The 15,453-nt window shown below is 40.3% G+C and overlaps 1 protein-coding gene across 1 annotated transcript in view; it reads right to left on the bottom strand.

Annotated features, from left to right (window-relative positions):
• Positions 1 to 15,453, bottom strand: part of CACNA1S (calcium voltage-gated channel subunit alpha1 S) — a 676,496-nt gene that overhangs the window by 439,862 nt on the left and 221,181 nt on the right. Inside the window, exon 15 of the mRNA XM_075263101.1 lies at positions 5,909 to 6,002. Coding sequence (XP_075119202.1) covers positions 5,909 to 6,002 — 94 coding nt within the window. The remainder of the gene's footprint in view (positions 1 to 5,908; positions 6,003 to 15,453) is intronic.

The raw sequence follows: 15,453 nt of genomic DNA, 5'->3' as shown, positions 1-15,453 counted from the left end.
TATATATATATATATATATATATATATATATATTCTAAATATTTACCTAACCTTATTGCATTGATATGAGATTGTATAAATGTGCCTCTGTTACTTTAAAAGAGTTTGCTGATTTTTTTAGTCCTTCAGACTAAATTTCATATTCAGCTATGAGATGCAGGGGGGAGAGCCAGCACAGCTATGTGTGGGATACATATGTGTGTGAACTGCAGTGTGATAAGAAAATATACACTCTTGAATGTGTCTAGCTTTGTCCTTGGTAGATATCTATTTCACAGAACATGAAGTAATTTGAAAAAAAAAAAGAGATAGAAAACCACAAGAGTCATTGTTAATTAACATTGAAGTGTAATAACAGTTCATAATTGTGAGGTCCCTTTTAAATTGGTTATCAATGGCTTTAGGGGGGACTGAAGAGAATAAGACAACTTAAAAAAAAACAAAAAACATTTTTTTGCAAGTCTGAACCTATTGATAACCTGACTTTGAGTTCTTTTATAGATTTCCGACTTGGGAAAATGGTGGATTCTGCAACGGGTATGCCACAGTCACCAGATATGAGGTATACCAAGCACAAGTACAACTATTATGGGACTCCACAGGTCTCAGCGGAACTTGAAGCCATCGCTGAAACAGGGTACAATGCGTGAGGGTAGGTGTTTGATATAATAGGACTATGGTCCTATCTGGAGAGCAAGAAATGTCTGTATGTTTAATGTTAAGCCTAAAAGGATTTCCAGGCTATTCAGGAAGTGAGGAAGACCCTTCTGCTACTCCCCACACAGGTGGGTATAGTCAAAAGTCATGCCACACACCAAGGCTGATATAAAAGAAATTAGAGGTAACATGTGCGCAGACACTGCCACTAGACCAGCTGCAGAGGCCTAGGGGACATGCTGTTAGGATCGGGTCCCGCAGGCTTCCTGTCCAGCACATAGCACCACCTGCGGGCCAATCCAACCCTCGCCCTCGGCGTCATGCAGAGATGTGTCTGGAATCTAAGTCCAGCTTTCGGCCCACTGAGCATGCTCGGACCTTTTTGAGCCGCTCAGAGGCTATGTCCCATGTTGCCCATACTGAGTATGATCGGTGAGGTCATGGCCACCGCCCTGTTGGGCAGGGACTAGCCTTTATATAGTGTGAGCCGACGCCCGCCCGGTGCTCACACTTTGACTACAAATACTTGAGACAGGAGGTCAGGGCTATGTTCCTGTTAATGGCAGGTTGTCAGTTCTAGGGATCTAGTTAGTATTCCTTGGCTCTGCCTGGGGGAATCTGTAGGGCCTATTGTGCTGTCCATTTGTATTGTGGCTCCAAGCCGTTGTGGAGTCCTTTGTGTTGCTGACAGGGGTGACGTTTAACCCCTGCTGCCTTTCCTATGAAGCAGGGTGAAGCAGGTGCTTGAGTCTAGCTCTCTGCTGAAGGTTCGCAGATCTCTATTGCTAGGCCTCAATTGGCTTCATCCTGCAGGTATACACAGGTCTACTTTCCCAGTGACGTTAACTGGTGTGAGTTTGTTTCTGTCAGTTCACACCAGAACTGTACAAACACCACTGCCAGTGCAGTTAACTGGTAGTGCGCATCCAGGCAGACAGCTGCCCATCTGGGCCTGTGGACCTCATTGCAGGGTTCTGCAGTCTAGCGGTTCCATCTTGGTTAAAAATTATTATTTTTCATATATATAGACAGAACCGTAACACATGCCTAACCACAGGGGTCACCATACTAGACCCAAACCTTTTAGCTCTCTTTTCAGGTTTTACAACAACTGATGCACCAAAAATGGTCCAGGAGGAAGGGAGACTTGGAAACAGCAAGGATCAAAAGAGGATGCACAAGTCCTGATGGCCGGTGGTAAGAGTATATTTACTGAGAGCATTGTTCCCACTGATGCCATAAGCATCTTTTTTCTAAGTGCACTGTTTAGACGTAGCCATGTGTGACCTGGTGAGCGGAGGATGTGTGGCTGCAGGATTTAGCATTACTACCGTCAGATATATGTGAGCCTGCATGGCATGTGTTAAATACAATGTTGGCCAAAAAGTGAAAAGTTTCTCAGAGCCATGCCCGGAGTCCTTGTACCTGTTCCAGAGGTGGGACAGTATAAGTACGTGCTTTCGTGTATGGTTATCTCCTTTCGGGATGGTCTGGGGCGTGTCTGGTGAAGAAAGCCGCCATAAACAAGACAGGTAGTAAGAAAATGTATACTATAGGGATATAACAAGTGTTTCTTACTCCCATACTGTCCCAGAGTATTGGAAAGTATTTATCGGTTGTCACTTGTATTTGTCTTTTCCTGTAATGTACAGTCTAGACAGGAAAATTGGCATTTAGCCCTATATTTGGGTTGTATATTTCACAATTGTTCCAGATGTAATATGGTGTGCTGATTGACTGTGATGAATCATCAAAAACATATGATTAATGTATATTATCGAGTTTTCTCCTTCCCTCCAGATTTTAAGTCAATGGAAGGAACTTATAAACTAAAACCCAAAGATTGAATGGTGATAAAGAAATATGAGATTCAATGGTCACTTCCAGTTCCTGTTGATAACCAGTACAGCTGTGAGATTGTAAGGAAAACCTTAAACCTTTACCCGCTCGATAATGTTCTTAAAGACAAACTGGACAATAAACTGTTAGAAGATATGGATCCCGAGAGGAGAAACCTAAGAGACTGTTGGATGAATCTACACTTATATTCCTGTTATGTTTTTATGCAATGTACAGACTGATCATATGTATTGTAGAGAAATGTGCTATTTGTAAGAAGGAGAAATAAGTGAATATGACCCCTATTAGCAAAATAAATCATACATTTTGGCTACAGAATAATTAATGGTAGCATCATTAACAAAAATTTGTCCTGCAAACATTAAGACCTCACATGGCTCTGAGAGCTGAAAAATAAAATGGTTATGGGGTTTGGAAGGGGGGAAATCAAAAATGAAAATCGAAAAATGTTGGCGGGAAGAAGTTAAACACATATTTTTTTCTCAAAAATTAGGTACTTAATCCTGCAGTTTTCACTGTGGCAACTAAGCCTAGTAATAGACACTTCCCCAGTTTTATAGTTTTCTTTACAGGAATAAAATCATTTACATCACAGAAAAACAAACAGGAATATAATGGAAGATAACAGCTCTATAGATAATAACACAACTGACCCATCATTGTATCCATTGTACTGAAAGTGGATGGTGCCACAACTCATCTGAGTCCCCCTTCTTGCATGGTACATATCTAGGATACTCTTCCATAAAGTTAAATAAACGATGGGCAAAATGTATAATGCATATAAAACTACAGTACCGTACTCTGGAAAAAGTTTTAAAAATAGAAGTATTAATAGTTTTTTGTCAATTAAAATTATGTGAATGAACAAAAGAGAAATCTAAATCTTACCAATATACTTTAGACTTGCCACAGAGTACTGATCTCAAAATCATCGAGTCTATCTGGAATTAAACAAAGAGCCATACAGTATATCTCCAGTAAAATCTGTAGTTAGTTCTCCAAAGTGTTTGAAACTTTGAAACCTCTTCCGAAAACTTTGAGCAAGTGTACCTAGGAGAACTGATGCCATTTTGAAGTTAAAGGGTGGTCACATCAACTATTGATTTGATTTAGATGTCTCTTTTGTTCATTCACTTAATTTTGTTAATTGATAAAGATAAAGTAAAAGATTTTTTTGGGTTACTAGAATAGTAACTGAGAAAATATTCATTTTCTCAGTTGTTTTGAAGCTGTAACTTTTATTTTGTTGGACAAGCGTAGTAATTATTGGTATTATTGTGTGATACACGATACACTTGACCTTACCCCAAGGTGAACAAAACACAGCAATACTGTCAAAGTTGGCTTTTCTTTATTTTATTTATTTATTTATTTTAATTTGTCACGGTCATCTTGAGGAAAAATCACATGGAAAAAGCACAAGCTAATACAAGGAGACAATAATCCAGCCAATATATAAAAAATATATCAAATATTTTATTACACACTAGATAACAGATTATTATTAAAAACAATAATGTACAGCAGGGCAGATGGATTTAAGCCAAAGTCATACACAAATAGACACATAGAATAAAGAACGTGGGTTCTTATGCTAGACCATATAAGATGAATAAAGGTAAGTATAGTAGCATAGAATAACACTTGTATAAGTATAGCAAGGCTACATTAGTACCAACAATAAAATACTGTTGGCAAGAAACACCCCTCCAAAAATATGTCCCTATAAATGTATATCTATACAGGTAGTCCTCGACTTACGACGTTGATCCGTTCTTGCGCGGCGTCGTAAACCGAATTTCGACGTAAGTCGGAAACCTACCATACCGACGCCGCGTAGGAACGGATCAACCCCCCCCCCTTTAAAATAATGGTATTATGAGTTTTTTCAAGCTAGTTTTTTTTTTGCAAGAATATGATGTGAGGTTTCTTTGTATGTAATCTTGAGGAAAAATAGCACAATCACTTTATAGTCCTGGTTGTTGCAGACATGACATTAATAATTATGTATATTAAAAAAAAACAAAAAACCTAATTTTTCCTCAATAAAAATGTACTGCTAGAAAAAAAAATTATCTTTTTTAACCTAAAATTTAAATTGTTTGTGTTCTAAAACATTTTTTTCAATTATTTTCGGTCTCACTAGTGATTGAAATATTTGGATTTCTTATATCATACACTGCAATACTTTTGTGTTGCAGTGTGTTAAAACTGTCAGTTTTATACGAACAGGCAGCCTAATAAAAATAGGCATACATAAATGCCAGACCCAGATGTTATTGTTAGGACTCTGGCTGCCATAGCTAGTTAGATGTTGTGGTCAATAATGACCATGGCAACTAAGGAAGAATATGCAAATCTGTCTCCCTTTGGTAGGCTGCGCTGATGAAGTCCAATCAGACAGAAATGGTGCTGTCTGTAGCTGAGAAATTGATTTGGTTATAACCCCGCATTATGCAGTAAAGACTTCTGGAAAAGTCGGGCATGATGTTCAGGGTGCTTCCCATAGAGGGTGGCATAACAGAGGCACTGTCTCCCTGTTTACATCTTGGGAGACAGATATTCTTCCCATGTTCCCTTGCAGTGGAGTAACTATGGCTGTATAAGTCTCCACACACCTGAAAAGGTGGTCTCTCCCTAAGGATGGACATTATCTCCATAACATGGCAACTAAGGCATTAAACAACTCGGATCTTAGTTGCGCTCAAACCCTGGTCATTGATGCATAGTGTCAGCAGTATTTACTGTATGGCCTCATAAGGCTGCTGCAACCTCCACACTCTGCCACTGTGTCCAAATAAGTGAGGTGTGCAGCAGTTCTAAAAGTGAAGCCTGTCATGTGTGTGTTATACTTGGTAGCCATTTTATTTTGTCCAAGAAGAACCTCTATTTGTTCGGTTTTGTACAGTATACTAGCATGCAAATGAATATGTTTTTGTAAGCAGTTGATCTCAGGTTTAGATGGAATTGAACTATGGTTAGTTAGTTGGAGGAGTAGAGGGAACTCTGACTGTTCTGACTCATGAGTCAAGAGGAGGGAATAATTGTGGGAGGGTAGTCAATGTCAGGGGCTCTTTTTAAGCATGTAGAACTACAATATTAAAAGGGCATAAATAACTGAACTGGCCTAAATTATAGTGAAGATCTGGGCAGCTAATAGCTAGCATTTTTATTGTTTGTGCAAAATTTATTAAGACGTGTGCACTTTTTAAAAAATCTGGCACATCTTACTTCAGTGCACTACAGACATTTGGTGATTTTCAAATGGAAAATCAAAACAAATTCACAAAGCTGAAGGCAGCCTCCTGAGAAAGGATGTTCAATAAACTTCACTCTAAGGACAGTCCTGCATTTTACAGGCCTGGAATCCTTTAAAATATTTTCTTACCTTAGCAGTTGTTGGTATTCCTTCCCCTTTGGTTTTTTGCTCTAATTTCTTCGCTAGTAATAGCCTTTCTTCTTCTGACTTGTCTGGTTGAGTTCTAAAAAAAACTACATCTAATTAATATTATACAGCATGAGGTACAAACAGTAGGTACAGTTAAATAAAAGTGTGCAGTGTGCGTTATGTATGCCAAGCAAAAGATTTTTGACTGACTCTGACTTTTTTTTAGCATTTCAAGTGTTTTAAATAAAATTTTGAAAAAGTTTAGTAATGGCCTCTTAGTAATTCTTGCGCATCTAGGTGCGCTTGATCCCAACTCTATACAAGTCAGGCATGGCATAACTCATGACTGCTTTTTGGCATGAGTTGTAATAATTCAGGCATACCCACAATGCATTTCAAGTGTTTTAAATAAAATTTTGAAAAAGTTTAGTAATGGCTTCTTCATAATTCTTGTGCATCTAGGTGCGTCTGATCCCAAATCTACACTAGTCAGGCATGGCATAACTCATGACTGCTTTTTGGCATGAGTTGTAATAATTCAGGCATTCCCACTGGCCATCCTAGGCTCCCACCCAACTTCACTCATGACTAAAGAAGTGGAGAGTGCAATACAGGGACTGAGATGCACCATAGTGCTCTAAGTTGAGGCACATTTTTACCACTTGCTAGACACAGCAGCCTTAATAAAATTGGGCATATTTTTGATGACTTTTCAATATTTTGCTATAGATTTTAAAAGGAGTCTTATCTTGCCTCCTCTAAACATATAAACAAGAGAAAAACAAATTTAAAGTGTTCCGCACAATGGAGCATTGCTCATCCAATTCAGATACCTACCACCTCTTTCGGTGGGAGTTGATGGTCCCACTGATATGACATCACCCAGCCTACTTAACCAGGAAGAGCAAAGCACCTGTGGCTGAAGTCCCGCCTACTATGCACCAATTACCTAATTTGCGAAAGGCTTTAAAGTTGTTCTCTGTTTTCTTCTCTCCGTTTCTCGTTAGCCTTCCTCTTTTCACCTTTCCTCTTTTCTTCTCCTTCCTAGTTCTTTTCCTCCTTGTTTCTCTTCCCTTCCCCTCTCTCCCTCCCCCCTTTTTTCATACATGGCTTCTGTCTGAAAATGGAACATCGGGATTATGTAGATATTGTTAGGGATTCAGTATTGTTTCTAAGTTGGTATCCATTTTGTATAATGTTGTGTGACTTGTTGCTTCAGTATGATGACCTCGAGCAAGAGCAAAAGTCTAGGTGTCTTGTTCGTACTGTGAGATATCAGATAAAAACCGGTAAGAGCTTCCTGTTCTTATATGCAAACTCTTTCTCTGAAAATGATGTCCTATGACTGTAAATGGCATGACTGGCTCTAGGCAAAGCACCAAGAGATTCCTTTATAAACTGATAGGGGACTTCTCAACAAAACAGAATTCATTTTACACGCTGCATTTTACACTGCAGCTGTGCATGTGATTTTCTCCAAGCTCATATTGATTTCCTGATTACAAACTCAACAACATATCTCGGGGTCCCCATCAAATCTGGCACCCAACTTGGGGCTCAATGCTTGATAAGATACCCTGCTTGAAGTCCTGGACCTAGCGAAGAAGATGAAGGCTCGTGGAACCACAGATCCATATAAACAGGGCTGTATGGTAAGAACTTTTGTCTTGCTATTCTAAGAGATCTGTATTTCTAGAGAAGTCTCTGTTGTCCTGTCCGAGACTAAAGTAGTTATATAATCTTGTTATATATTTACCTTGGGTCAATAAAGAATCCATAGGGGTCGAAATGTTGTATGAGCATTAAATATTTGGGCTGAAGTTGGTCTTGTGGGTTGTTGTTCTATTGTATTGACCATATTTGTCATTTGAATCTTGTGGAAAATAAGTAGTCATGTGACAAAAGGAAATGTGTGATGCCTGGAATGTTCTAACTGATCTAAAGTCTCTTTTGAATAAGATACTAAGTGTATATTGCACTGAGGAAGTTTTAGAGGAACATGGAGCAAGACAAAGACAGAGGAAAGAAGGATAGATGGATGGATGGATGGATAGATGGATAGATAGATAGATAGATAGATAGATAGATAGATAGATAGATAGATAGATAGATAGATAGAGATAAGTGTTAGGATTGGGCCCCGCAGGCCTCCTGTCCAGCACATAGCGCCACCTGCGGGCCAATCCAACCCTCGCCTTCGACGTCGTGCAGTGACTTGTCTGGAATCTAAGTCCAGCTTTCGGCCCACTGAGCATGCTCGGACCTTTTGGAGCCGCTCAGAGGCTAAGTCCTCACCCCTTTGTCAGAGAGTTAAGAAATGTGGTTTAAAGCATCCATCTTCAATTTTTGGTGCAAACTACATCAGAATTCTGCCACATTTTCAATAGAAAATCTACCGAATTGTATGCAACTACAGTATACTATCATGCAATTGAATATGTTTTTGTAAGCAGTTGATCTCAGGTTTAGATGGAATTGAACTATGGTTAGTTAGTTGGAGGAGTAGAGGGAACTCTGACTGTTCTGACTCATGGGTCAAGATGAGGGAATAATTGTGGGAGGGTAGTCAATGTCAGGGGCTCTTTTTAAGCATGTAGAACTACAATATTAAAAGGGCATAAATAACTGAACTGGCCTAAATTATAGTGAAGATCTGGGCAACTAATAGCTAGCATATTTATTGTTTGTGCAAAATTTATTAAGACGTGTGCACTTTTTAAAAAATCTGGCACATCTTACTACAGTGCACTTCAGACATTTGGTGATTTCAAATGGAAAGTCAAAACAAATTCACAAAGCTGAAGGCAGTCTCCTGAGAAAGAATGTTCAATAAACTTCACTCTAAGGACAGCCCTGCATAGATATAGATAAGTGTTAGGATCGTGCCCCGCAGGCTTCCTGTCCAGCACATAGCGCCACCTGCGGGCCAATCCAACTCTCGCCCTCGGCGTCGTGCAGAGAGGTGTCTGGAATCTAAGTCCAGCTTTCTGCACACTGAGCATTCTCAGACCTTTTGGAGCCACTCAGAGGCTAAGTCCCATTCTTTACCTACTGAGAATGCTCAGACCTTTTTGAGCCGCTCAGAGGCTAAGTCCCATGTTGCCCATATGGAGCATGATCAGTGAGGTCATGGCCACCGCCCTGTTGGGCGGGGACTAGCCTTTATATAGTGTGAGCCGACGCACGCCCGGTGCTCACACTTTGACTACAAATACTTGAGACAGAAGGTCAGGGCTAGGTTTCTGTTAATGGCAGGTTGTCAGTTCTAGGGATCTAGTTAGTATTCCTTGGCTCTGCCTGGGTGAATCTGTAGGGCCTATTGTACTGTCCATTTGTATTGTGGCTCCAAGCCGTTGTGGAGTCCTTTGTGTTGCAGAAAGGGGTGACGTTTAACCCCTGGCAGCCTTTCCTGTGAAGGAGGTGCTTGAGTCTAGCTCTCTGCTGAAGGTTCGCAGATCTCTATTGCTAGGCCTCAATTGGCTTCATCCCACAGGTATACGCAGGTCTACTTTCCCAGTGAAGTTAACTGGTGAGAGTTTGTTTCTGTCAGTTCACACCAGAACTGCACAAACACCACTGCCAGTGCAGTTAACTGGTAGTGCGCATTCAGGCAGACGGGTGCCCACCTGGGCCTATGGACCTCACTGCAGGGTTCTGCAGTCTAGCGGTTCCGTCTTGGTTAAAAATTATTATTTTTCATATATATAGACAAAACCATAACAATAAGTAAATTTCATTTGAATGGGATAAAGTGTATATTCATAGCTGTGTAGAATTAGAGGGAAAGGAGCAAGGAACACGCAAAGTTAGACAAAATGGGAAATGACCAGAGTCAACATTTTTGGAAAACAGCCCAAGAGATAGTGGAGGAAAAAGAAGAAAAGGGTAAAGGATGCAGCAGGATGATGAACAGGTCAGGATGTGATAGTGGATTACTTGATAGTAGTCTTTGAGAAACATTTGGTCTCAAATATGCAGTTCTACCAGATATACGTACTTTAACCCCTTCCCGCCGATGGCACTTTTTGACTTCCTGACCAAGATCGATTTTTCAAAACTGACATGTGTCACTTTATGTGGCAATAACTTTGGAATGCTTTAACTTACCAAAGTGATTTTGAGATCGTTTTTTCATAACACATTGTACTTCATGTTGGTGGTAAATTTTGGTTGATATGTTTTGTGTTTAATTATGAAAAAATAGGAAATTTGGTGGAAATTTTGAAAAATATGCATTTTATAAATTTGAAATGATGTGCATTGCATATACAGTAGATAGTCAGAACGCCAAAATTATATCATACATCTCATGTCCCAGATCTCTGCTTTATGTCGGCATCAAACTTTAGTCACCCTTTTATTTTTTACGGACATTATAAGATTTACAAGTGAAACAACAATATTCAAAATTTTCAAGAAATTTCCAAAACCCATTTTTTAAGGGACTAATCCAGTTATGAAGGGATTTTGAAAGACCCTTATATTAAAAAAAAAAAAAAACATAAATCACCCCATTTTAAAAACTGCACCCCTTAAATCTGCCAAAACAACATATATTAAGTACTAGCTTTTACCCGTGACTTCGTCTGCGGTGATTTGAGAATTGGGCGGACACAGACGTGTGAAACTGTGAGAGTACTTTAAAAATCTGTCTGGGATAGTAAATGTGATATGTTAAATTGTGTATGTAGTAATACAGACAATTTGTTGTTGTTTTGAGAGAGAGTTTTTTTTAAATTTCAGCTGGTATATGGTAAAGTTGAAATGCACATACTGTATTCGGGAGCAAGGTATTTTAAGTTAATATACTTCTATGGTAACTAATATGTATATGTGTCCCGGGGGGTGTTTTTATAGTTGGTGGGAACCTGCAATCATTTGATTGCAAGTGCCCATAGACGGCAATCCAAGTGGGATTGCAGCCATTGGCATCGGGCCTCTGCGTGTAGCGGAGAGCTGGTTGCTATGGTGACCGCTCCATAACAAAGCTGTTGGCTGTAATTTTTACATTCCCGGACGATGTCGTGGAGGACCGGGCCGCAGCATCGCTCCACTCCTGCCGCTGCAGGAAGCCCACAGTGGCAGGAAGGTTGCGAATGTGTTCCTCTACCCCTTGCCCCACCGTAGCTTTTACCCGCGACTTCGTCTGCGGTATTTGGAGAATTGGGTGGAGACAGACGTGTGAAACTGTGAGATTATTTGAGAAATCTTGCTGTGCTAGCAAATGTGGTATTTTATATTGCATATGTAGTCATATACACAATTTGTTTTTATTTTTGGATCAAGTTTTTTTTTTTTTTTAGTCAGGTGGACAGGAGCCGGGCTGCAAGTTTGAAGGTATGGATGGATGATTGAATGGATGACTGAATGGATGTGTGGGTGGGGGGGGGGCTGACTTGTTAATGGCTGCCATGAGCATCGGGCCTCCGCGTGTGGAGACCCGGTTGCTATGGTGACCAGACGGCAGGAAAATGGCCGCCGTGAGTTTGAGAGTGGCGGTGGATGTGGCGGAGGGCCGTGCCGCCGCAGGAAGGTTGCAATGGTGGTCCTGTACGCCTTGGGCCACCGTATACCCGGCGTAGAAGAGGTTTTGACGATTTTTAAAAAATTTTTAGGGGGGGAAGTGGTGTTATAGGCCAGAGGTAATGTCACGTGTCAGCTGGCCGGGCGGCTGTGTTGAAAGACTGGGGCGGTAGACAGAGGAGAAAGAGCAGGGCAGCTTATGTGTGTGCTGCAAACTTACCACTGAGTGCGCAGGCAGTGAAGGTAAGTTGCAGGGTCGGGGATGACTGTGGAATTGGAGTTGTGGCGGTGCGGGCCAGGCTGTGTGTGCGCTGTGCGGTCTGACGTGTATGCGGGAACTGTGCGTGTGGTGTCATCAGTGAAGTGCAGTTAGTGTGAGTGGCCAAGCGGTGGCGCGCGGCTGTTGAGAAAAGATGGCGGTGCCAGAGCATCACCTTTGTTACTCTGCTTAACGTGACTGTGTAAGGTCAGGAAATGCATGTAAATGTGACGGAGTGGGGTTAGGGCTACCGTAGAGGCGACAATATGGAGTGTGCAGGTAGTTTGGGGCTGGAAATGCAAGGAAGTGTGTGTGATTGTACAGCTGGGGCTAGGAGTCCTACTTTTGGGACTGTCCTGCTAAGCAGCCATGTTGTTTAGCGGCACGAAAAGTAGCGTAGGTTTCAATCCCAAGGAAAAACTATGTTTGTGGAAAATTTGAGGCAAATCCATCCAGCCGCTTTAGCGTGATTGAGGAACAAACATGAGGAACAAACATCCAAACATCCAAACACACAAACTTTCACATTTATAATATTAAGTAGGATTTCAACCGTATAAGTGCTTAACAGGAATTTAAAAAAAATGGAGGTGAAATTTTCAAATTTGATTTTATTTTACTAATATTTTCATTTAGCCCTAGAATTTGCACATTCACCAGGGGTTAAAGGAGAAAATTCATCCCACAATTTGTTATGCAAGTTCTCCCGACTACCATAGTACCCCACTTGTGGGTGTAAACTAATATATGGACGCACAGCGAGACGCAGAAGGGAAGGTATGCCAAGGATCTTTTAGAGGGCAGATCTGGCTGTGATCAGTTTCAGGAACCATGTCGCATTTACAAAGCCCTTGAGGTGTCAAAACAGTGGAAACCTCTAGAAAGTGACCCCATTTTGAAAACCGCACCCCTCAAAGAATTTATCAAGTGGTGTAGTAAGCATTAGTAACCCAGAAGTGAATATGTAAGCTGTGCGGAGTAAATTGGGTACACCAAATCCCATTCTATTTTCCCACTAGCTCCTATGACACGGACGGGGAAGAGGGACATTCTGGCGGATCAGCGCAGGTGTATTCTCTCTTATAAGCTCTAAATATGGGGTGTCCCCTGAAAACGCTCGCACAGAAAATACATTTCCTTCTAGTCGCAGCTACTTATGTCTTTATGATTTGGCGACTTTTGGGGTTTTTGTCTTCACATTGTACAAGCTAGATTGCAGTATTGGGTGTACTTTTCAATGCCACCATTTTGGGGTACCTGTAACTTATTGACTACATTATATTAAGTCTTTCTGGGTGGGATGTAAAAGGAAACATCAATTCTAGCATTGCTTTTAGCACTTTTTTCCCGTCCAGCGTACAGCATAAATAACATGTTACCTTTGTTCTGCGGGTCGGTACTGTTACAGCGATACCTCATTTATATTATTTTTTAATGCGTTGCTATTTGTGCAGAATAAAATTCAATTCAGGGGAAAAAAAAACAATTATTTTTACATCGCCATCTTCTGAAAGGCTTAACATTTTTATTTTTCGGTAGACAGAGCAGGTTGAGGGCTTATTTTTTGTGGGATGACCTCTGCTTTTTATTGGTACCATTTTGGTTTTCATCTGACCATTTGATTACTTTTTATTGAACATTTTGTAAGGGAAAAGTGGTGAATAATCATTATTTTGTGCGGTTTTCTATGTTTTTTTTTTATGATGTTCGCCGTTCGGGTTAAATAATGTTTTAATTTTATTGTTCAGGTTATTAGGGGTGTGGTGATACCAAATACGTAAGGTTTTTTCTATTTTTCTTTATTTTACATAATAAAACATTTTATATGGGAAAAAGGGATTTTTGGGGCTTTATTTATTTCTAATTTATTTTAAACTTATTTAAACTTTTTTTATTTTTACTTTTCTTTTCTATCTCCATGGGGGATTGAAGCAGTGATCTGCTGATCACTGCTTCACTAGATGTAGCTGCAATACACGTGTTACACGTGTATAGTAGAGTACAGGAAGCTTTCAACCCCGTGCACACGCACGGGATGACAGCTTCCATTTTGGCAGGATCAACCAGGTACGTGGTGGGGACGGCATGGGGCAGACCGGGGGTCACTGATTAGACCCCGGGCTGCCCACTACCAACACCGGCACCCCCCGAAACCGTCGCGGGGGGTGCCAATCGGCACCATTATGTCCCGATCCCCGGAGATGCCAGCGGTCTGTTTGACCGCCGGCATTTCAGGGGTTAACACCTGCGATCGGACCCGGTTCCGACCGCGGGTGTTACAGGGTAACGTCAGCCGTATGTTACGGCTGACACCCCCAGGGCATGGTGCGCACACAGTTTCTGTTTGCGCACCATGCAGCCGCCGTAGTACTATGGTGGTTTGCGGGAAGTCCTTCCAGGCAGCGCCGTACTATTACGGCAGATGTCGGAAAGGGATTCACAAAAAATTCAAAGAATCTGATATAATGCAAAGAGAAGTAATTCATTATAAAGCCGCTTTTTAAAATTTTTTTTAAAGTAGAACAGTCTGCTGTAATAACAGGTGATAACTTCAGCTATAGAAGACCTCTCTGTACACCACTGGTATGATGTTTCGAGGAACATGCATTATATATTTCAACCTGAAATTGTAATAGTCAATTCAGTTTATATCAATGTCAGTATTCAACTTGTATGCCAACTTGTATGCCTTTTGTAAGATTAAATCCGCTTTTCAGAAACGTCCCCTAAAAAAAGATTTATATAGTTTTATATTGTGATGTTCCAAAGGGGTTCAACTTTAGGTTTGAATCCATTGAAGACAATTTTAAAGTCTGGCAGTTTGCCCTCAAGGCAAACTGAATTAGAAAAGGTGGTTTGTCATCAAAAATGTCTGAAAATTGCACGAAAATATTAATATGTATTTTTGATATCAATATTAACTGCTATATTGAATTAAATTCCTGTATTCTGTTTGTAGTGCTCTGCAGACATTTTGAAGAGAATAACCAAAACATTGCTGACTGCCAAGCTGCTTCACGGGCACATTTAGAACACACAGAAAATCACAGAAATCGCAGAAGAGTCAATTATTACAAAGTGAAACTTGGCTTTGGACTACAACGGTCCACAGCCTATATAGGATACCTGTTTGTGCCCAAAGAAAAATGTTTGGATAAAAGGGTTAACCTATGGTTAAATGGGAAAAATGAATGGAAATAGCTCCAGGAAAAGTAAAGTATAATGACAATGTGTATAAGAGGAAAATATTCAAACACATAAAATTATGTCATGTACTACATTATGTGAATGTTCCTCTTCCTGTTGAAAAAACTAAAGTTGGATCCAAAATCGTCAAGTTCAAAATGGCCGCCATGGTCATCTTGAAAAGTTTTCCCCCTCTCATATGCTAATGTGCTACAAACAGGAAGTTCATATTACCAACCATTCCCTTTTTATTTAGGTGTATCCATATAAATGGCCCACCCTGTAAAATAAAGTTCCTGGTGCAAGAATTCAAGGCACAAAGGGTTTAGATAAATGTTTTATGGGAAATTTACAGGGAATATTAAAATATTGTTGCTGTGTTTATGTATCTAGTTGATTATAAAGATTATAATCTGGTTTGCAAAGAAATTTATGAAAAGGAGGATGCTGATGCAATGAAGAGGTGCCAATAAAGTGGAATAAGATACACTATGTGTAGAATTATTAGGCAAGTTGTATTTTACAGGATTCTTTTTATTATTGTTCAACAACTATGTTCTCAATCATCCCAAAAGAC

This window comes from Leptodactylus fuscus, chromosome 2, assembly GCF_031893055.1.
Source record: "Leptodactylus fuscus isolate aLepFus1 chromosome 2, aLepFus1.hap2, whole genome shotgun sequence".
In the NCBI taxonomy this organism is placed as follows: domain Eukaryota; kingdom Metazoa; phylum Chordata; class Amphibia; order Anura; family Leptodactylidae; genus Leptodactylus; species Leptodactylus fuscus.
This window is presented reverse-complemented; position numbering and strand designations above follow the sequence as displayed.